This window comes from Narcine bancroftii, chromosome 14 (assembly GCF_036971445.1).
Source record: "Narcine bancroftii isolate sNarBan1 chromosome 14, sNarBan1.hap1, whole genome shotgun sequence".
NCBI classification, from domain to species: domain Eukaryota; kingdom Metazoa; phylum Chordata; class Chondrichthyes; order Torpediniformes; family Narcinidae; genus Narcine; species Narcine bancroftii.
In genome coordinates, this window is record NC_091482.1 from 18303284 (window position 1) to 18327406 (window position 24123).

Genomic DNA, 24123 nt, shown 5'->3' on the forward strand with positions numbered 1-24123 from the left:
GGACTCGTGTGGGATTGGAATGAAAGTGTGCTCGATGTTCAGCGTGGACTCTGTGGGTGGAAGGACCCGTTTCCACGCTGCGTTAATCTATGGCTCAAGTGTAAAAAAAAAGTCCTTGCAGAAAAAAGTACTGAATCATGATGGGCTGAATGGTATCCTTTCATATTTCAGGGCTCTGTGGTCAATCAGCCAATCACTTGACCTCCAAAGGAGCCCCAAACAACATGGAACTGAAGTGAACAAATGTAGTCACAAGATATAGGAGCAGACACCCATTGTCTGCTCGCCATTTTATCATGAGCTGATCCACCCTCCCACTCAGCCCCACTTCCCAGCCTTCGCCTAATAACCCTTGATGCCTTGACTCATCAAATACCTGTTCATTTCTTCCTTCAATACACCCAACGACCTTGCCTCCACAGTCACCAGTGGCAACAAGTTGCACACTCAGTTCATTTTTTTAAATTTACTGCATCTATGTCCATGAGTGCAACTTTAACATCTCAACTTATAAATGTATACAAGATGGACAAATGGTCTCTGGCTACTGAGGGTAAAGGTCACAGGAAGATGACATTGTTTTTGTAAGTTTGTTAAAAACTTGCAATTACTCTAATTGAAGAAGTTGCATTTTATACATGCATTCAAAATACCCTAAAATACTTTGAGGTTCACTGCCTGTCCAATAGGAACATCATGTGCAACCAATGACCTTTCAATTAATAAGCTAAATGCTCACGAATACATTGGCGCTGAGAGTAAACCAAAGAGTGTCCTTGATTTCAGCTCCCTTCAAATACTTCTCTACAAGTCAACCCTTTGGACTCCGTTTCCCTGTTTCAAGGACTACCAGCAAGTGCATATACTCCATGTCCCGGTTTTCAAGGACTGTCAATGTGTCGCCATTTTCCGGGACTTGTTTTATATCCAACCACCAGCTGATTCGTACTAGTTAGTGTTCGTATTGTAGTTTACCCATGGACCCAATCCAGAGTTACGTATATATTTGTATAAATAGTTGATCCCGTGTAATAGTCAACCCCCTCCACTTTTTTTGACCCAAAAATCACATATCACATATGACTCGTGTAAAAGTTGATCCCCCCGCCCCCATTTTGGCCCCGATCTGCCACCCATCCAAGCTCCCAACGCCCCAATTGTGGATCCTCGTCCGGACCGTCTGCCTCTCCTAGCTCCCAACACTTTGAATAACGCAGGTATTCTTACCATGGTCAAAAGTAGTAAACCCCCTCCACAATTTAACAATCGTCAGAGCAAACCTGGAACTTTACAGGTCTTGCTGTAGACTAGACCAGACTGTACCATTATTGGAAAGGTGAATTGACAGTTGCACGGTGCTCACTCAGTGAATCCGCCTTCACTTATGGACAGAAGAATGGTAATAAAGCAGTTGAAGTTGGTTGGCCCACAAAGCCAGTGATCAACATCTGAAGAGCACTGTCAATGACATCACAAGAGGTGATGACATCACAAGATAATGGAGCAGAAGTAGGCCAATCATCCCATCGAGTCTGTTCCATCATTCTAATCATGAACTGATTCATCCACCCACTCAGCCCCACTTCCCGGATTTCTCCCCGTAACCAGACTTAATCAAAAACCTGTCAATCTCTGCCTTACATACACCCAACAACCTTGCTTCCACAGGTCTGTTCTCCTCACAGAGGAATCTCCGATCACTATTGCCGCCTTCTTCTGGAAACCTGTAAGCTATCCAGATCCACTCTGGTCTATATGGGACTCCAGACCCATCAATGTGGCTCCAATTAATCTTAACTGTAACTAGGAATGGATAATAAATGCTACCATTACCAGCTATAATAGGATGACATGGGTTTGCCAGAAGTGTACATGGACACACCCAGTAAAATAAGGCAGAGTCACAAAGGAAAATGCTTCTCATTGAGTCTGACACCCACCTCCTCTAAGCAGCCAATGAACAATCCTAGAATAATAAAGTCAATAAAGAATTCACCCAAGCCAATTTAAAACTCACAAAGATTTGATTCTCGACTCAGGCGGCTTGGCATCCATTTCATCTTGTGGGAAGCAGGGAAGGGCAAGGGCGTTTTTACCTTCTTCTTCTTCATCGCTGTAGTGAAACAAATAATTTATTATTAGAAAAATATTTCAAACCCACTCCAGAAATAACCCCCTCAAAAATCTATATAAAAAATGCTGGTGGAGACCAATCATAACTTACAAAATGATCCGCAATAGCAGCATTACCACTCAAAAGGAAATAACAGGAATTGTTTCCCCCTCCCACCTCTAGTTGACTGTTTACACCTATATAATTTATAAGTCTTGGATGAGCCTGGAGTTTCTTCCGCCACAGGTACTGGTGCACTTATCATCACTGATGATGTGACTGTTGATGCCAGTAGCAAAATTAATTCTGAACTGTACAGAAATATCTGGTCAAGTTTGAGCAAATGCCTCCAGACTCATTGGACGGCACTTCATCTATGGCAAGGCCACAAAGGAGTTTTTCAAAGCTAAAATCAAGCACAATTCTTAGCTAGCTTCATAAAAGATCAGAATTGGAATTTATTGTCATGAACATGTCATGAAATTCATTGTTCCGAGACAGCATTACAGTACAAATATACTATAAAATTACATTTTAAAATAATTGAGGTAAAAATAAGAGAAAGTGAGTGAGTGTCCGTCCAGAAATCCGATGGCAGAGAGGAAGAAGCTGTTCTTGTGGTGCTGGGTGTTCATCTTCAGGTTCCTGCACCTCCTTCCCGATGGTAGCAGTGTGAAGAGGGCACGGCCTGGGTGGTAAGGGTCCTGGAGGATAGAGACTGCTGTCTTGAGACACAGTCTCTTGTAGATGTCCTCGCTGGAGTGGAGACTGATACTTGTGATGTCACTGGCTGAGTTCACAACTTTCTGTTAATATTTCTTGTCCTGTGCATTGGCACCTCCATACCAGAGTGTGATGCAACCTGTCAGGATGATCTCCAAAGTACACTCGTAGAAATTTGCAATAGATCTGGCCCCACTCACAAAACTGTCAGTGCTTAAAGATCAGTCAAATCATATTCTCAGTTTCTTAAGTTTGTTTACAGATCTTTGGGGAATTTAGCTTTTCTTTAAAAAAAAATAAGCTCACTAATAGCCAGTAAGACTTTTAATTATGTTCTTTGAGTGATGAAGAAACAGATGACCAAGGAAATTAGAATTACAAAAAGACGTTTTACTGACTGGGGCTGGATTACAAATTGATCAAGCATTTGGTGATCATTTACCGTCTACAGATACTCCCTGACTTGCGACCTAGGCAACGTATGACCAAATTTTTATTAAAAAAAATATATAAGAAAAAGTATAAAATTTACGTGGTTTATGTTGTATTTGACAAACTGTAGCAGGGATACAGGGCATGTAAGAGTCAAAATGTGTGCATTTACCCCGTGAGTCGCCACTCCAGGGTCCATGGGCTGGGGGCAGCCATCTTGATTCTTGTGCGCATGCATGTCTTCAGTTGACGCGTGAGCGGTGGGTTCATGTATTAGAATTCGGTTGGCGCATGCGCAAGAGTTAAGGGCACGAATTCAATATCATCAAGCCGCTTAACTCTTGCGCATGCGCCAACCGAACTCTAATACATGAACCCACTACGCATGCACCAACCAAAGACTCGCATGTGCGCACAGGAATCAAGACAGCCGTGCCCAGCCTATGGACTCTGGAACACTAACTAACAAAGTAAGTACGCACATTTTGACTCTTATACGCCCTGTATCTGTGTTTCAGTTTGTCAAATACATTTGATTAAAAAGTTTGCTTTAAGATTTCGGTACTCCATGCACGCAGGCAAAATTCCAACCTATGTCCATTTTGAGGTACAACCAATTCTTAGGTCCCCATCATGGTCGTAAGACAGGGAGCACGTGTAATTTACCAAACGGCACCAGCCACCTCATAAATAATATTTCAGGGACAAATTTTTATTTCAATGATCTTCTAAAATGCTAGTAGATGGCAATGGATCTTACTGAATGTAAATAAGTTTGAAAATTTTAAAAATCAATTTAAAACAAGTAACATTTTGAACATTATTTGGATCAGTGTGGCAATTCCAGATGATTTGCTTCCAGGCCCTTTCTCACGGGCAGTAAAACAATGTTATACAATGCTTTTTGTGACAACAAACTAGCAAAGATTTCTAAAAGAACTTTAGAAGATAGATTTTGCTCTAATCCTCCATGCAGTAATTGCTCAATTGACAAACTTTGCCAGAGTTTGCCAGAACTCAACCCAATTTAGTTCCACTACTTCCAACTGTCACACCTCCCTCCTATAGTAGTCTCCTCCCCTACCTGTGCATCCACCTCCCCTTTCTTCATTAGTCCAGTTGCTTGACCCCTCCCAGCCCTCCCCTCCTTTTTATGCCTGCTTTTTCCCCTTCCTGTCTTGGTACTGAGAAAGTGTCCTGACTGGAAACATTAACTGTCCGCTTCTCTGCATGGATGCTGCCCCAACCAGCAAACACCACTACCCCCCACCCCTGCTTCCCCCTCCAGTTTCACTTCATTCTACATTCCAGCATCTACCGTTCTGGTGTTTCTCCCATAACTAAATGTGTGCTGACCATGGTTCCTCCATTTTCAGCGAGTTCACGAGATGGAGCACTGATTCAGATCGCAAACAATGGAGGGTGAATCAGGTGTTCAGTTCCGATCTGGAGTAAACAATGTCACTTTGTACCAAATCTAAGAAAACAAAGCACTGGAAGAACCCAGAGAACGTTCTTCAGCAACAATTCAAGATGTAATGTGTTGGTGGAGAGTGATGAAGAAATGCAGGGGAAACTTCTCTGTTCAAAGATTGGTGAAGAGAGGCAAGATAATGGGGAAAGGAATGGAGGGAGATACAATTCCATGCGGAGCAACCACCTTAATGGCTATAAGGACTATTCCTTCCAATGTAAGCCATGCTATGAATTGCAGTTTTAATTCTTTAGCTTTATTGCACAAAATTTCAATATATTTTCTACCTCATTACTTTGGTGAAGATGGACCTGTTGACTGTCTGACAATGTTGAGTGCTTGGCCATTCCCCCTGGCCCTGATCATTTGCCCTTTAGAAAATGTTATCCAAGAGAGAAGGGCAGCACGGCTGTCGTAGCGGTTAGTCCAATGTATTTACAGCGCCAGCGTTCGGGACTGGGGTTCAAATCTGGTGCTGTCTGTGAGGAGTTTGTACATTCTCCGTGTCTGCATGGGTTTTCTCCGGGGGCTCCCGGTTTCCTCCCACCTTTCGAAACATACAGGGAGGTAGGTTAATTGGGTGGCACAGACTTGTGGGCCAAAACGGCCTGTTACCATGCTGTCTGTCTGCATTTAAGTTTAATTTAGGCAAGCAATACGTCCTGCAAATTAACCTTTTTCACTAAACAGGTGACATCTCTCAAATAAGGGAATACTTGATATGTTGGTATTCAGGTTCAATACCCAGGCAGTTTCAAATAAGTAAAATAAAAATAATGCAAACCCAACCTCAATGACACCTATTTAAAAACTGACAGATGGACCACTCAACAAAAGTAGCTCTCAGCCCAAAACACTGGGCTTGTAGTCAGGAGGGGTAAGGGGTGGCGTGTAAGAGAGCTGAGGAAAATCTGCACGCTACCAATCCGGGGAATTGACAAGATCTAAGACCATCACGACTGATTAAAAAGAAGAGAGAAAGAGGCCAGAACATGCAAACTACAGCAAAAAAAACTGGAGGGATTCAGCAGGTCAAGCAGTATCTTGGTGGGGGGAGGGGGGAATAAGTTGAGACCCAGCATAAGGGCTGAGAGTAGAAAGAAAAGGTAGTATGAAGAGGGGAGGGAAGAGGTGGACAGGCTCAGACCGAGGAAGGGTGAAGGGTGACAGAGAAAAGTTTAAATGTGGTGCTTCTTGTTGGACAAGATTTGAAACTAAAACACGTGATGGTGCAGTTGCAGAATTCCTGCTGTTGCTCTCCTCTGAGGAAGCCACTCACCTGCTGCACATGCTCTCAGTGATTCCCAACATCTTTGCCTTCACTTTTTTCCTTTGCTTTTTAATTGCTGACTTGATGGCTTCCATGAAAATAGTTGGGCACTTTCCATCGCTGAAGATCTCCCTGCAACATAAAAACACATCGTCCAAGCCACTGTGGCCCAAGATGGCTTGCATGCTTTACCTGTTCAGCTGCTCGTGATGGTACCAAGAACTCCTAACTGTAGACACATTCACCTTTTCAAACTAAATCTGGGTGAAACACGAAGGGCTGCAGATGCTGTGACTCTAGTAAAGACTTTGGAGGAACTCAGCCAGTCTCACAACATCCATAGGAGTTAAAGATATATTGCCGACATTTCAGGCTCAAGCCCTTCTTCAAGGTATAAGTAATAGGTGGGGGAGGGGGGAGTAAGTCCAGACCAACAGACAGAAGGTGTAAAAACACAATGATGGAGAAACTCAGCAGGTCAAACAGTGTATGTAGCAAAGATAAAGATACATAACCAAAGTAGCAAAAATAAAGATACATAACCAACTTCAGGCTTCAGCCCTTCAACAAGGTGTTAATTGGATATGACAAAGGTTAATTTTGCCTCAATGAAAGGAGACAGAGGGAAAGGGGGTGGGGGAAGAGAGAAAGAGAGAGAGTAAAGGAGACAGGGGATGAATATGAATGGGGGGTGGTTTTAAACGGAAACTGGAGAAGTTGATGTTAATGCCATCCGGTTAGAGGGTGCCCAGTTGGAAGGTGAGGTGTTATTCCTTCAACTTGCATGTGGTCTCAGTCTGGCAGTGCACGAGACCAGGGACAGACATGTCAGCAAGGTGTAGTGGGGGATTGTGAAGGGTCACGTGAACCTAATCAGAAGTCACATCACCTGCCAATTAAGGTTGGACTCTGCACACCTCACCATTGGCCCTTTTAAATCACCTCATGATTACCTGAGCCGGACTCCCCAGCTTACTGCACTTTAAAAGCCCATCACGTGCATTCTCTTTGCTCCTTGGTCTTGATGACAAAGGCTGCTTTACACTTGGTCTTGAACTGTGGATATTGCTGAAAGAGTCATTGGTAAGGTGTGCACTTCACTGAGAATGGGACTTTAGTATTGTGTGGGAATACAGGGAATCGGAAGTACATGTTGAAGTCCTTGTAGCGTGAGAGTGCGCTAGTGCACGTGTGTGAGAGAAAAATAAGCAACAACTGGTGTCGGAGATCACTGCATCCAATGTGACTGCGTAAAGTACCAAGTGTTATTGAATAAAGATCGTCCTTTGTTTAATTAGCCCATCTCTGTGAACCCACTGTTCCTTGATTTGATCACCAAGGAATGGGACGGGGAATTGAAACGATTGGCCACTGAGAGATCCACGGTATTGCAGTGGACAGAGCTGAAATGCTTAGATAGCAATCTATCCAAAGATGATCCTGCACTTTCTGGGCCTTTTATCCAAAGCATCCCACCCACCTCATGTTTCACTGCCCCACCATCGAAAGCAGGCTTACCTCTGGTAGTACGCCAATTCCTCCTGGACCAAGAACAGGTTTGCCTTTAGCTCATTGCGTTCATGCAGAATCTGCCGCATTTCCTGTTTTGTGAAGCAGGGCCGGTTTGGATCCTTAACGTCGATGATGATTTTGTCCGCCATGTTGATGATTGGTGCATTCATGGCTCTGTTCTTCTTCAAAGAGAAGAATAGGTGAAAGATGCTCAAAATTTAAGTATCACTTGAAAACCTCATGTCAATTTGATTTGCATAAAGACACAACCAATAAAACGAAAAAAAAGACACTGTATGACATAAAGTTCAGAGTAAATTCTCACATCTAAAATAACTTCCTCAACACAGTCCTTTAAAGGAGTTAGTTTATTTCAGAATGCTTGGGTACCAATGAATTCTGGGAGTTTGAGTTTGCTTGCTTTGACCAAAGGACTAAAAATTTAATTTACTTCATGTTTTCAGAACTTGCCAGCCAGTCATTATACCCTCACGGGATGATGGGCAAAGCCACCATTTAACGTCTGTCCCTAATTACACTTGACAAGGTGGTGCTCCTTGAAGAAATGCTGACAGTGAGTGAATGAACTCCCAGTGATGTTAGGTGGAAGATTCCATCAATTTTAAATTTATCCAAGTCAGGAAGATGCAGGAGTCAGAGGATATTTTTGGATGACTGTGTTCCCACAGAAACTAACCTGGCAGGGGAGAATCAGTGGTCAGGATGGCTGATCTACCAGGACGAGACTATTCCATTGTGCTTTGGGTGTGCACGCCTGTGATGCTCCCAAATGCAGGATACTCATCTGCAAAATGTGTGGTAGTGGGGGACGGCATTTGCACTCTCCTAATTGGGTGGCACAGTAGGCACTAGTAACCGGGACTCGAAGCTGTAAGAAGTTTGTACGTCCTCCCTGTGTCTGCGTGGATTTCCTCCCGGTGCTCTGGACGGAGGTGGTCGGTCAATTTGGGAGACATTGACTCTTGAAACGAAAGGGCCTGTGACTGTACGTCTACATTTTTTTAAATTAAAAACGTCGTTATTCCATGTAAGAGAGATCACAGGTTCCAGAGGAACTAATGGGAGGAGCAATGGCAAGTTGCAACAGTGCACTTTATAATGATGTACACTGCAGCTTCTGTACACTGGTTGGGGTGTGTGGGAGGGGGGAAGGGGAAGGGCAGTTGATAGAGAGCCAATCAAGCATCCTGCTTCAGCCTGGATGCGGAGAGCTTCAGTGGTAGTGCTGCATTCATCCAAGAAAACCTTGACGATGGTGGTGGAAAAGTTTTAGGGTATTATGAGAAAAGATTACTTTACGAAGTGCGCACAGTTTTATCTAACGAGAACAATTAAGTTTCTGATTCAACAATGGCTTCTGAGATGCCTTTCCCAAGTCTTCCTGATTTCCCTTCTTCCCCTAACAAATTAAACTAAATCAACCGCTTTTGGAGATGTTCGTCCACGGCCCAAAATGTAAGTTCGCTCTTACGTCATCAGTTATGTCAGACCTGTAACAGTCATCTCACAATACATGGCAAATACTTGATTTAGACATGGCAACACATTGGAATAAGTCCCCAATAAGTCTGTAGCAATCTTGGCAGCAGAGTATGAATCAATGGCTTTGTGGCTTAGTAAGTGCTACCAAGTGAAATTAAGTACCTTTTGGTCAAAGCCGTTTTCCTTCTTCACCTCGATCAGGTGGGATTGCAATCTGCCTATTTCTTTGTCCTTTTCCTGCACCGTGACTTCCAGTTCCGCCTTCTTCTCTAGCACAGTTTTCAGCTGGGTTTGAACGATGTTTGTTTTATGTCGCAAGTCGTTGTTGACCTTCAGAATACGATCCAACTGTTCCTGCAGCTGGAAAAAGCAGAGGTGTTGCAAGTAAAATCAGACAACGGACTGCAACTTGTTTTTACCACTGGCATGTTTTCGAGAAGTTTAATTAATTTTTTTTTAAATCCCTTGCAGGCAGGACTTGTTAATGGTCTCCCCGCCTGCTCCACCCACTGTCTTTGCCTTAAATTGATTCTGATTTCAGATTTATTGTCAAAGTTCATACGCGACATCACATACAACCCCAAGATTTTTTTAACCCGTGGGTGAGGCAGAATGACCACTTATTGGTAGTGCAAAAAAAGTACTCAAAAAGATACATACGTATGTAAATAAATAAAGAAATGTAAGAAAATTGACGAGAGAAAAAAGAAAAAAAATAAGAGTTCATAAATGAGTCCCTGATTGGGTTGTTGTTGAGGATTCTGATGGTGGAGGGGTGGCAGCTGTTCCTGAACCTGAGGGTGCGAGTCTTGTGGCCCCTGCACATCTTTCTCGCAGCAGCGAGAAAAGACCATATGCTGGGTGGTGTGGGTCTTTGATGATTGTTGGTGCTCTCTGACAGCACCATTCCCTATAGATGTTCTCAATGGAGGTATTTGCCTGTGATGTCCTGAGCTGGGTCTACTACCTTTTGGAGGGCATTATGCTCAGAGTGTCCCCATACCAGATCATGATTCAGCCAGTCAGCACACTTTCCACTGCACATCTGTAGAAGTGTGCCAGGCTTTCTGATGTCAAGCTAAACCTCCAGAAACTCTTGAGGAAGTAGAGGCACTGACATGCTTTCTTCATGATGCCATTAGTGTGTTGGGTCCAGGAATGATCCTCCGAAATATTGACTCTCAAGAATTTAAATTTGCTCACCCTCCCCACCTCTGATCCCCCCAATGATCACTGGATCATAGCATGGTTTTCCTTTTCTGAAGTCAACAATCAATCAGCTCCTTGGTTTTGGCAACATTGAGTGCAGGGTTGTTGTTGGTGCACCATTCAGCCAAGTTTTCAATCTCCCTCCTGTAAGCTGATTCATCATCTTTTTTAAAAAATATACAACCCAAGGTTTATATATTCATGCAAGTTTGTTCAGTAAAATTCAATAATTAGCACCTTGGTTTTGGTTACATTAAAATGCGAGGTTGATATTGGATATTGACTCTGCCAGTAGGTCCCCACCTCTAGCTGGAGTGGTGGAATTGAGAGTTTCAAAGTGCTTCTTTCCATGAATTTTCATCCCCACCCTAATCATTAAAAAGGGTTGAGAGAAAGTTAACATTTGGCTCATATTCCCCTCAAGGGCATTTGCAACAGTAGTTCAGAAGATTTGGCTTTAATTAATGATCTGGGACAGAATAGTGTTTTTAAGTTTACCAATAACACTAAATTGAGTAGAAAAGCAAATTATGCAGAGGATATGGAAAGCCTGTTTAGGTTAATTGAGTGGGCAAGGATCTGGCAGATGGCGACTGCTGGTAAATGTAAAGTTATCCACTTTGGAAGGAAAAATGGAAGATCAGATTATTATTTAAGCAGCTTGCTGCCATGCAGAAGGACTTGGGAGTGCTTGAGCATGAATCTCAAAAGGTTGGTTTGCAGGTGTAGCAGGCTATGAAGAAGGAAAATGGAATGTTGACCTTCTTTGCTAGAGAGATTGAATTAAGAGCAGGGACGTTGTGGTGCAACTCTACAGGGTATTGGTGAGGCCGCATCTGGAGTACTGTGTACAATTTTGGCCTCCTTAGTTGAGGAAGGATGTACTGGCTTTGGAGGCAGTGCAAAGGAGGTTCACTAGGTTGAGGTTCCAGCAATGAAGTGGTCAGCCTTTAAGAAGAGATCAAATCATCTGGGACTGAAATTTAGAAAAATAAGAGGGGATCTTGTAGAAACATATAAATTATGAAAGGCATAGATAAGATAGAGGTGAGTAAGTTGTTTCCATTGGCGGGGGAGACTAGAACTAAGGGACATAGCCTCATGATTCAAGGCGGTAGATTTAAGATGGAGCTGAAGAGGAACTGCTTTTCTCAGAGGGTGGAATTTGCTGCCCATTGAAGCAGTGGAGGCTACCTCAGAAAATATATTAAAGACAAGGCTGGATAGATTTTTACATAGTTGGGGAATTAAAGGATATGGGGAAAAGGCAGGTAGGTGAAGATGAGCCTATCATCAGATCAGCCATGATCTCATTGAATGGGGGAGCAGGCTCGAAGGGTCGGATGGCCGACTCCTGCTCCTATTTCTTATGTTCTAGTGTTCTAACTCCTGGAGGTTGATATACTATCAATCTCGATTCAAGTACGATTGGACCAGCGCTATTTTCTGCCTCAGGAGGGAGAGTACTTCATCTGAGGGAAAATTCTGATGCTCCAGAACCCCTGGGATTTTACTGGTGTCGAACTGGTAAATTTTCCAGAGGGAATGCTGTGGGTAGTAAAGTGCTATTAAGTTTTTTTCACCATTGAAAAGGTATGTGATCTTTTACAAGTCTTCTCCAGCAGTTCAAAAAGTACGTTGGATGGCAAAATGCGCGATAGACATTTGTCACAGTTGCTACAAAATGACATTGGACCTTGTCACTTGCCCTAAACCTACGGAGCTGAATCAGACGTGTTTTTTCCATCAGAGGAGTTGAGACAATTCCACCATCCCTTAACAACAGGATCCAAAAAGCAATTGTAGCATTCTGAATATTCTTTCTCTGAATTCAGGTAGTTTGAGGATCAAGCTTGGACACACTAATACAAATGCTTTAGCAATCAAAGTGAAACACTTGTGCAATAACAGGAAGACTAAAAGTTCAAGTTAAAAATTGCACTTCAAACATTACCCAAGTGTGCAGAATTGGAATTTGTAGCAAAGGTTGCCGCACACTCCCACCAAGGCAATCATTAATCCATATGTATGTTCAGCTCATTCCAAAAAATGAGAGTTTAAACCCACAATCCACAGAAAGCTCTTGGACTTTCCATAAGATGAGAGATCCAGTCAGATTGGAACCCAACCAGTTTCTCCTAAACAGGCATGTCTCTACCTGCCTTGAGGTGTATCCTTCTGTTCCCTCCCTGACTGTTCATGTGCCTGTCTAAGTGCCTCAAACTGCTTCCACCACAGAGTATTCAAAGCACCTGTCACACTTGCCTTTGAACATACTCCCTACTACCTTAAAGCCCTGCCCTCTGCAATGTGACATTTCCACACTGGGACTTTATCTACCCTATTCAACCCTGTCTTTTCTTTGTTCTATGTTTCTACCTTATGCCTCTCATTATTTTATAACACACTTCTATTAGGTTGATGCCTCAAAGAAAACAAACCAAATCCTTTTTCTAGAATACTCTCGCCATGATCCTGAACCCTTTCCACACTCTCTATATCCTTTCAGTAATGTGGTGACCAGAAGTCCACACCAAATATACCATAATTAATGTTTTGCAGAGCTGCAACACAACCTCCTGACCTTTATACTAAACACACGGACCCATGAAGACAAGCTTGCTGTTCACCATCTTCCCTGACTACTTGTGAAGCCATTTTCCAGGAGCTATAGAGATACACCCCGAGATCGCTCTGCTCATTAATACTTCGAAATGTTCGCTATTTACTGCATCTTATATTTGACCTCTCCAAGTGCAACACCTCACCCTTGTTTGGCTTGAACTCCATGTGTCATTTGTTTCCCCCATATCTCCAACTGGTCAAAAATCCTGCTGAATTTAAATTTTTAATTTAATTTAGACATCATGGTGTCACTTTGGCCCACAAGTCAATGCTGCCCAATTTGCACCCAATGGTGGTTGAAACTGGAACCCCCATGGAAAACCTACGGACATGGGTAGAATGTACCAATTCCTTGCAGGCAGGGCGGGGTTTGAACCCCGGTCCCAAATGCCGGTGCTGTAAAGGCGTTGTGTGAACCACTACACCAACTATGCCACCCAAATCCTTCGATAACCTCCCTCATATCTACAATTCTGCCAATTTTTACATCATCTGCAAATGTACTAAGCACCCCAGCCACTTTTACGTTGAAACCATTGAGATATAATCACAAACTACAGGAGGTCCCAGCTGGTCCCAGCCCTCCAATCATAACCACAGCTCCAACCACTACCCTCGGTTTTCTATGGCAAAGCAATTTTGAATCCAGCATAGCAGGTCTCCATATATCCATGTGCCATAATCTTGTACCTACCCTGAGGGACCTTTCTCAATATTCCTTTATTAAAGATTCCTTTATTGTCATGTAATAGAGAACAATTAATATTTGATAAAATTGCCTTGTGCTTGCCATAAGGCAGAAAGGGGACACCATTAGTGTCACCTGGTGTCCTTGATAACAGAGAAAGAGAAGCAAAAGAGAGTTCCTTCAGGACCACTGAGTGTCTGTGGATTCGCCTCCAGGATTCCCACAGCCTTCGCTGCCACTCAAACTCCTGTTTGATCCATAGGCAACTCAAGTTCCAGATCCAAACCTCCGAAACGACCAGGAAGGCTTCAGGGCCTTTCATGAGCCTTCTTGCCCCCAGCACTCACGAATCATGGCTCTGATTCCTGGTTCCCATCAGCCAGTCTCCAGCAGCCCACAGCCAGTATGGGTCCCTCAACTGGTAAGCCCCAAGGTGGTCCGCTGCCATGGTCATTGCCCCGTTGGGTTGTCCCGTCTACTTCTCAACGGGGTGCATTTTCCTTGTTTCTGATGCCGTGTGCTGGTTCAACTGCGCCTGGAGTCTGTTACCACTTGTGGCCATTGCTGAGCACAGGCCTTGCCATCTTGGGGTAGGCTCCCGCGGTGACAGGATTTTACTTACAAACACTGTCTGCTCCTTTAAAAGCCTGTGTCTCCGCCACTATTTTGACAAGCTTCATGGAAATCCTCATATACAACGTCCTTCGTAAATCATCTATTTGGCCTCCTCAAAAATTGCGCTTCCTAATGAGTGTGAACTAATCTGTAGTCACACTTTGGTGAACAGTTGGGAGTTCTCCCAAGAGGAATTGTGTGGCCTCAGTGAGATACATTAAATTATTGGGAATTGGGAGGGGATGATGTCTTTTTGGTGAACATATTAAACAAGGATTTCGGACATTTATTTTATGCATGGTAAGTTTTTAAATCTTACTATTCTTTCACTCTCACTATTAAGCTAATGGCAATATCCCAGAATCAGGCCACACAACAGGTTCTTACTGCATCTCAATTGCATTTTTGCATTTACCTTCACTTTACAAATAACACCCACAGTAATCAGTGTGGACTTTAACATCGCATTGCTCAGGACATTGAACTCGGCCTCCAAACCTCATTCCATTGGAATTAATTTCGGAGACAGGGTACAATGGGCAGACGCTACTGGATAGTGTGTTTAGCACGAATGACTTGGAATATATCTATTTTTCAAACTTCCAGCATAAACCATGAGAAAACTGAAATCTTTGAATAGCAAGTCCACGTTAGACAATAGAACTGTGGGGTGCAATGGAGTAATCTTGATCTGTCTTAAAAGTCAATTTAACAGAAGACACGCAAACGCGATGACTTCTTACAGCCAAGTATTTTTAACATCCCTGAATTATGGTAGATTTGTGGTCTCTGGGATGTTTATTCTGTACAGCCACTAATCAGATCAAAATTATAGCCTGCTCACTGGGCTGGAGACAAAATAGCCACACAATCTCATTTACGGTGTCAAAAGTCACCAACTCATGATTAAGCGTATTTTGCTGAGCTGAAGGGGTGGGGGAAGAACAACACAAATGCCCATTTTTCAAAGGGAATAAGAAGTCATTACTGTAATGAAATGCATTGAGAGGCTAGTCATAGCCAGAATTAACATGGACCTCAGCAAAGATCTGGACCCACTGCAATTCACCTAATGTCACAATCGCTCCAGAGCAGATGCAATGTCGCTGGCTCTCCACTCAGCTCTGGATCACCTCGAAAACAGCAATTCATACACATGGCTGCTCTTCATCAACTACAGCTCGGCCACAGTGCTGGTCAAGAAGCTACAAACTTGTGGCGATATGACCACCAGCAGTAGCAGGGGGCGAACTCCGTACCCGCAGGAAGATCTCTGAAGGGGATGACTCCACCTGGCCAGCTGTCAATCAACCGACCTGACTATAAACCTGAGCCAACCCCTCCTGGGCCAGTCACTCGCCATCAGGACCCTACGCCAAACTGCCTTTCGGTAATCTTTTCTCTTTAGTCCATATTTCCATACATTTCTGCAAATTATCTTCATCTGATTTTCTGCTTTACAACATGTCATTTCTGTTATTATAGTATAAAGAGAAATGGTGAGATTAAAAAAAAAATTAAATTTAAACATGCAGCAATGTAACAGGCCCATTCGGCCCTACGAGTCCATGCCGCCCAATTTACACCCCATTAACCTACACCCAGAAAGGTTTTTTTTGAAAGGTGGGAGGAAACACATGCAGACATGTGAAAAATGTAAAAAAACTCCTTACAGACTAGTACGGGATTCGAATCCAGGTTCATTCCCAATCGTTGGCACTGTAAAGGCATTGCATTAATCGCTACGCCAACCATGCCGCCAACGTTTTAGTTCAATGCAAAACGTTACTCAGAAATGAAAAGCAAATCTCATTAGAAAGAACCAACACCTGCAGACCCAAGTTAATTTTGTTTCTTTGCAACTCATTGCCTTCAGGGAATTGAAAAAGACAGAGAAAAGCGAGAGTGAAAACTTACCGCATCCACATCTTCATTTTTGCAATAGATCTCATGACCTTTCGCCCGAATTTCATCCCTTTGAAGATCGACCACTTCTTTCAGCTTTAGCATCACTTCCCGCTCCTTCTTAGAGAGACTGTCTAATAAAGAAATGTAAACATCACATCATGCAGTCATCTATTAGCTCCAAATTAAATTCCTGCAGGATCTGTTAAATCCCTAACAATTACCACTGATGAAAGCTGCAAGAACTAGTGGTCAGTAAAATAAAAGTGGTCAGTAAAATAAACAAAATTGATATGAGAAAATCTACTGCTTATGCAGCGAATGGATTGGAATCCCAGGCATAGTTAATAGTGGAAGCAGTTTTAATCTAGCTAAGTATCTCAAAGGAAAGAATTCCAAAGGTCATGGACAGAAGATAGGGATGACAGATTCCATTTATGAATGACAAGTGTGAATTTGTAGGCAAAATTATCTCGTTGCTTGCTGCTCCCATTTCCTGGTTATAAGGTGGTGCGAAAGGGTTCAGAGAAGAAATTCCTGGTGTCCAAAGGACAAGGTATTGTTACGAGCGCAGAGGACCCCAAAACCCAGCAGCAATAGATATTCACCAAGACAAATGGTTACTTAAGCAAAGGTTGCTTTTAATTATCTTTAAACATGAAAACAGGATCAAACTTTAACTTATTACTATTAACTTAACTAACCTAACTTAACCCCTTCTAATTCTGTAATGTGTATGTAAGTTCAGAAAAGTTCTTTGATTCACAGTCCAAACTCACTTCTCACTCCTCCAAGTTCACTGGTTGCAGGCAATTCTTACACTGTGCCCAGAATTTAACATTTATGAATTTCACCAGGATTGGGTGTTTGAAAGGTAAATGGTTACCACTCAGGAAGGCTCTTGTCAGTTTTCAGAGAGAGATTTGTTCTTCCTGGGCACAAATTGATCCCTTTTAATCAGCCACATCAGTGTCTTGCTGAAGAAACTTGGCCCTTCAGGGTTTTCCAGATGATAACCTCTTTCTTTCAGGTCACCACAGAGTTTCTTTTTGTTTCTCTTATTTCAAGTGAAAAATTGGGCAGCTGGTCATCTCCTCTTGTATGGACTACAAGGGCTTTGACCAGGCTGAACTAAGCACTCACAATCCATCTTCAAAATGGGGTTTTTCCACAATCTTTCCAGCTTGTCCTGTTCTAGTCCCAGCTACTGCTGCTGACTGTGGAACTGAATTCTCTCTCTCTCTCACACACAGACACACACACACACACACAGAAAAGCCTGTTTTACTCTCTCTGCTTGCAAAACCACCTGACTCTCTTAGAACAGCAAACAGTACTCCAGACATATTGCGGCTCAGACAAGTTCTTTCATCTGTTGCTTTTAAAAACAACAATCCATTAGTGAAGTACCTTGGGCACACCCCAAAGCTTTTGCAAAGTTCTTCAGAGCTGGCCAGTCTTGCTTGAGCAGAGCTCCAGTATTTTAAATGAGAACTGTTTTGAAGAGTTTGTATGTGACCTACACTAAAAAACCTGCCACACTTTATCTCTCAAAATCATAGCTATATACAATATAAAACATAACATATTCTGTCACAGTATGAACAATAGCTTTTGTAGGTTTTATGCACAGACAACTATTCTCCACCTATCTCCCTCCACGTATAAAATTGAACATGACGAGTTCATTTCTGTGTATAAAACAGAGTTTTGCTGGAATCTCTAAGGAAATACAGGAGCGTCTAAAGGGTTTGTACTGTGCTAAAAAATTCTACGTTTTTTTTGTCTGAACCACAACACTTTTCAGTGACTAGAGCGCCATTGTAATAGAAGCAACTCATTCCCTTACACAATGAGACCTATGTAAGAAATCAAATGATGGGTGGAACCCCTTTCATTCATCAGTTAAGGCCGGAAGAACTGGTTCTATAACAAGGAATTTTCTAATCATCTTCCCTGGGCGTTCAACAGGATTCAACCATGAACTTTCTGGGATGTCACCCATGTCCAGAAACTGAAATGCAACAGCTACATAAGCACTGTGGTTCCAAGAGTAGGACAGAGGTGATGTGTCCTTCTGTGAGTGGTTTCATTTCAGAGCAGATTAGAATACATCCCACTGGTGGGTAGAGCAACCCAGCTGACAGAATCACCACCCACCCTTACCAACTCTCCACTGGCACATCATACCATAGTTCTCAAAGGTGAGCCACAGCAATTTGTCAAGAATCTTCAACAGGCTCCCCCTACACCCAACATGCAGTGGAACAAGTCACAAACTGTTCTTTAGCGTTGTAGATCAAAATCCAGGAACTTCTTCATGATCAGCATTGTAGATCAAGATCAAGTCAAGTTTAAAGTCATCTGATTGCACAGGTACAACCCGATGAAACAGCGTTCTCCGGTCCTCGGTGCAAAACACGCAGACACGTAACCAGATATAACACTGACACGGACTATGCATATGCAGGACAAGTATTCATGGATACAAATAAATATTGTTTCATAAGCGTAAGAATCTCTAATGGTTAGTGTGATTACTCCCCGTGGGAAGAAGCTCTTTCTCAGCCTGGTGGTATGGCTCTGATACCCCTGTTTCTCTTTCCCAGCAGGAGTAGCTAAAAGATGCTGTGTGTGGGGTGTATCCCTTCACACAGGGAGAGACACCTTTTAAGTTAGCTCAGAGCACCAGCTACTAGCAGAATTAAAGAGAGGAGGCCAATGTAAATTGCACCTGTAACACACATATCTTCAAAAAAATTAACCCAGAATACAACTTCAGGGTAGGTCAAGTGGGGCAGTCAATTTATGGAACTAAGTAAAAAGTAAATTCAAACCACTTTTAGAGAACTAATTCTTTCCTGAGAGGGAGACAAATGTTGGACAGTTAAGGTTTATTTCCTCATAAAAGTTCATGTTTATATGTCATATATTATTTGTTTTTTGAACGAATAAGTTTAAAAAAAAAGCATCTTTAGAGATACAGCACAGTAACAGGCCCTTTCAGTCTACGAGCCTGTGCAGCTCAATTATACCCAACTGACCTACAACCCCAGTACATTTTGGAGGGTGGGAGGAATCCGGAGCATCCGGAGGAAACCCACACAGGCACCAGGAGAATGTACAAATTCCTTACAGACAGTGCCAGATTCGAATCCAGGTTGCTGGCGCTGTAACAGCGTGGCGCTAACTACTTCGCGATACCAACCGTGCTAACAGTCCTGATCATTTTCTTTAAAGCATGGCCATGATCACCTCTCCACTGATACTACAAATATTAACAAATTCTGGATGTAAGCAAAGATGCGATTTACCTTCCTGGGACTGAATTTCAACCAGCTGGTTAACTAGCTGCTGGTTTTCACCTGTCAGTTGTGATATCTGCTTCTGCAGTTCTTGGATCCGGGTGTGCCAGAGATTTATTTTATGATCCAGATCCTGAAACACACAAGAATGAAATGCACAGGCTGCATTTAAAAACCTGGGTCTTACAACCAAAGCAATGACTAGAAACCTGCAATACCCAACATAATTTCGGCACACAGCTTCACAGCAACTCAGATTCAGCTGCGTATCCAAATTTACTGGGATATATTCAGTAACTTTCCAGCACTTATGTTGATTGGTAGATGCCGGGTAAGTGTATTTTCCAGTTGCTTAAGACTTACTCTTACAAGGACTACATAATACACCCGCATAAAGAATAAATATTTTAAAAGACAAAAATACTGTACTTTAACTGAACTAACTTCATTTGCAAGAATATATAAACGATGAGTTAAGCTTGGATGGAAATTTGTCAGAATAGTATTCGGAAATTAATTAACGCTAGACGAGCGATGATTAATTATAATTTTATTCATCAGCTATATTTAATGCCAGAGAAATTTTAAAAATTTGGTCTTAGTAAGTTGGATTCTTTTTTGCATACTGTTTGGCTTTGTGATCGATTGCAACAGTTTTGGAAAGGTATTCAATCTATTTTTAACAGTTTATATAATATCCATCTTGTATTAGATCCCGATATATTTTTATTAGGGAACATGCAATCATTAATTGATTTAGGTTTAGAGGATTATCAGATTTCCTTTATCTATTTAGCTTTAGTCGTGGCTAAAAAATGTATAGCACTTACTTGGAAAGATAAAAATATATTAACTTGAGATAAGTGGTATTTGGAGATGAAATTTTGTTTGACTATGGAAAGGATATCTTTTTCAATTCAGGATAAGATGTCTTTTTATAAGTTAAAGTGGACTCCGTTTGCTAATTATATGCATTTAAGTTTGATTTAAATATATGTTTAAGTGATATTTTAGTATTGATAAAAAAAATTTTTGTTGTTAGAATTTTTTTAGGTTAAGTTTTATCTCTTTTTTTGTTAATATTGTTAATTTTATTAACTCTTCACTCTTTATTTTGGGGGGGAGGGCTGGACTAATTTTGTTAGATTACTAATATTGTGTTACAATTAATGGGGGGGGATTATTTTGTGTAGTTTTCTGATGTAATACCATTTTAATTTTTAAAAAATTTTTATTTAAATGTAATTCTCTATTGTATTCATGTTATAAAATTTTAAATAAAGTCTTCAAAAAAAATGACGAGTTGTATTAAAAAACAAGGCAATGAGTCAACGTACAGGATGGAGATTGAGAACTTGGCCAAATTGTGCACCAACAACAACCTCGCACTCAGTGTCACCAAAACCACGGAGATAATTGTTGACTTCAGGAAGGGAAAACCAGAGGTCTACAATGCAATGATCATTGGGGGATCAGAGTTGGAGAGGGTGAGCAATTTAAATTCTTGGGAATCACCACCTCGGAGGATCATTCCTGGACCCAACACATTAATGGCATTGTGAAGAAAGCCCATCAGCGCATCTACTTCCTCAGGAGTTTGCGAAGGTTTGGTTTGACATCAGAGACCCCGGAAAATTTCCACAGATGTGTGGTTGAAAGTGTGATGACCGGCTGCATCACGGTCTGGTATGGGGACACCAATACCCCTGAGCGTAAAGCCCTCCAGAAGGTAGTGGACTCAGGCAAAACCCTCCCCACCATCACGAACATCTGCAGGGAATGCTGCTGTCAGAGAGCACCAGCAATCATCAAGGACCACCACCCAGTACATGCTCTGTTCTCGCTGCTGCCATCAGGAAAGAGGTAGAGGTGCCACAATACTCACAACAGTTGCTCCCCCTCCATCATCAGACTCCTCAACAACAAACTCAATCAGCAACTCATTTAAGGACTCGTACTTGTGCACTTCATTGTGCAATACAGAGGGAAAAAAATCAGTTTGTTCACATTTCTTTATTCATTTACATGTGTACGTTGAGCACAGCTTTTATCGCACAACCAAAAAGTGGTAATTCTGCCTCACCCGCAGGAAAAAAGAATCTCGGGGTCATGTATGTTCTCGGACAATAAATCTGAAACCTACACCGTAAAGAATTTTACTTCATTTTCAGTCACATTCTTGAAAAACATTTAATCGTCACTGTATCTGCTGGTTCCACCCCTTCAAAGAGCTGCCTGAAAGATGATCAATAACATTATAGATAATTATTCCCCCTCCCCCCCAGTTTAAACCTCTGACTGGGGTGACTCTTACAATTCAAGGATAAGGAGACGCTTTAACAGAGTCAACCCAACAGCGAGTGGCATCAACCTGGGCGACACCGTTGCAGTTTCACACATCTTTATTCAAACAGCTGCAACAAGCAAAGCACTGCTGGCTGAATATTTGCTCCCATCTTCACCAAAGATTTAGGTATTATTTCAGAGAACATTTAGAATTTTAAACATGTATTTTTTTACCTATTACTTTATTCTTGTTTAATTTATTTCCCTCAATTTTTTTGCTGGTTGCTTGATTTCCAGATACCAGGGTTTTTTCTCTCCCACAACACTGTCTCTTTTCATCACTGCTTAGATTCTTGGATTCAGAATGGCAATGCTCTGAAGAGCTGTCCTGCCATGATCTACTTGTTGAAATCACAGACAAGGTAATGTCATTTCAACATTGTAGATATTTCATGGACAATGCTGTGGCTCTGTGTTAAGTCATGGGCAATCTCAGATCCCAACATGATGTGTTCAGAACAACAGGAAGGATATTTACAATGGTACAGCAGAAAGCAGTATCAAACTTATCACTCATGTCTTAATGGAGTGAAGAAACGGTTTCAAACTCCACAAGATTCCAAATCATGGCGGGTGCCAAGAGGAGGCATTCGCAGACATTCCCACACCCCTTCCCACCTGCATCACTGTTAGCACCTTGCTGACTTCCATCCTGCACCAATGTGGCAGTGAAGGATCTTCATCCTAAAGCATCAATTCTCTCTCTTCGGAGGCGCTGCCCATCCTCTTGAGTGTCACCAGCAGTTCCAGATTTCCACCATCTGCCCTTTTTTTGTTTATTGATTCACTGGATTACATTAATAATTACTATCAAGAATCGTAGGCATTGTTAAGTTTGTGGAAACTGATCACAAGACCTCTGCAGCTGAGCAAACAACGCAGGACTCGACTGCTAAGTCTATTATGTAATCCCGAAATCTGGACAGCAGAAAATGGTAGACTTTAATTGAAATGCTGATCTAATTAATGGAATTAATTCAACAAACCACAACTTTCTTGATTACAGCAGTCGTGGAAATGCAACAAACGGGCAGAACAGTTAGCAGAGAGATTGGCGCCATGCGGTTGTGGCATCAGTGACCCAGGTTCAGTTGGGTGAAATGGGACAGCACAGGCTTGTGGGCCAGAAGGACCATGTTGTTTTTCTAAGTTATTAAAAGCGATATGTCTCAGTAAGGGGAGACTGGCACTGTGACTGCTCCATTGAATGCATTACACTGTTAACACAAGTCACAGAATCCGAGTTTAACAGCGCGGAAACAGACCCTGTATGATAGAAGTCCCCTCTCACCTTAAATCTATTTTCCCCTAATTTTAGATTCCTAGGGAGAAAAAAAAAATGACTTACCCTTTCTATTACCCCTCATGATTTTGTAGATCTCAATAAGATTCCCCCTCAGCCTCCTACACTCCATGAAGAAAATTCCCAGCTTATTCAGCCTCCCCTAACAATTCAAGCCTGCTAGTCCCAGTAACAATTGCATCGGCACCAACAACCACCCCCCCCCCCCCCACCAAGCAATGATAATGATACCATTCCTACAGCTGGGCTGAACTGTGCAAAACCCTCCAAGTGCATCTTGTACATTTGTAACATGACATCCCAGTTCTTGCTCTCATGCTTGGAAAACAATGTTGTCTCATGTCAGAGACCTGTTTGATTGGACGGTTACAACAGCTTCCAGCAGGACTATGGCTGGTGCAGAAATTTGCCATCAATAAACATTGGGTATTCAGTACCATGGAAGGAAAAGAGCTGAAGTAAAACAAGAAGTGGGTAAAAGCTATGTAATGAAATTAACTAACATTAGCAGTAACAGCTATTCGCAGATGCCATCACCATAAAATTAAACTTGAGTTACATTTTTCAATGTTAACATTTCTACATTGTGCAATCATAGTTCAAAAGCTGATCATGTGCATGTTTTTAGGGCGGCTCGGTCAGCGCCACGCCGTTACAGCACCAGCGACCCAACTTCGAATCTGACGCTGTCTGCGGGCTTCCCGTCTCCTCCCACCGTTCAAACATACTGAGGGTTGTAGGTCAATTGGGCAGCAAGGCTCGGAGGTCTGAAGGGCCTATTACCCATGCTGTGTGTCTAAATTTAAAAAGTTTGATCAGGAAGCATTGTTTTTTTTAAACAAACCCCATGCTTTCAAAGAGAAAGTCAAATGTGTACTTACACCAAGCCAATTTTGAGGAAACTCAAGAACAGATATTGACTTGTTACAACTCCTTGCAATCCTAATCAATGCATCCCCCTGTGGTCAACTACATATTCCCTCTCTTTATTCTCCTTTGTCAACAAAACCTTTTTTTTTCCTCTCTATTGATCTTGCATTATTGAAAGAGTCTGCAGACACTGTGATTGTGGTAAAAACACAGAATTGCTGGAGGAACTC

General features: G+C 42.2%; 1 protein-coding gene, 1 long non-coding RNA gene and 1 other non-coding gene across 11 annotated transcripts in view; 2 read left to right on the forward strand and 1 right to left on the reverse strand.

The window, feature by feature from the left end:
* Window positions 1–24123, reverse strand: part of rilp (Rab interacting lysosomal protein) — a 40908-nt gene that overhangs the window by 9168 nt on the left and 7617 nt on the right. For 4 of the 6 annotated variants that reach the window (XM_069910153.1, XM_069910151.1, XM_069910152.1 and 1 more), the window contains exons 2-7: window positions 19384–19507; window positions 16082–16203; window positions 9190–9387; window positions 7531–7706; window positions 6022–6144; window positions 2018–2113 (exon numbers count right to left, since the gene is read on the reverse strand). In XM_069910153.1, the coding sequence (XP_069766254.1) occupies window positions 2018–2113; window positions 6022–6144; window positions 7531–7706; window positions 9190–9387; window positions 16082–16203; window positions 19384–19507 (839 nt within the window). Of the gene's footprint in view, window positions 1–2017; window positions 2114–5029; window positions 5290–6021; window positions 6145–7530; window positions 7707–9189; window positions 9388–16081; window positions 16204–19383; window positions 19508–24123 lie in introns of those variants that run through there. The other 2 variants (XR_011348452.1, XM_069910150.1) reach the window with 2 other exon arrangements.
* Window positions 1259–22918, forward strand: LOC138749159 (uncharacterized). 4 transcript variants are annotated; one of them, XR_011348456.1, is made up of 3 exons: window positions 1299–1726; window positions 4645–4959; window positions 22727–22918. It is a non-coding gene; the product is annotated as an uncharacterized lncRNA (long non-coding RNA). The 4 variants fall into 4 exon arrangements; XR_011348457.1 differs by having other exon boundaries at window positions 22730–22918; XR_011348455.1 differs by lacking the exon at window positions 22727–22918 and adding an exon at window positions 16041–20422 and having other exon boundaries at window positions 1300–1726.
* Window positions 8214–8373, forward strand: LOC138750046 (U1 spliceosomal RNA). The gene has a single exon (XR_011349038.1). It is a non-coding gene; the product is annotated as a U1 spliceosomal RNA (small nuclear RNA).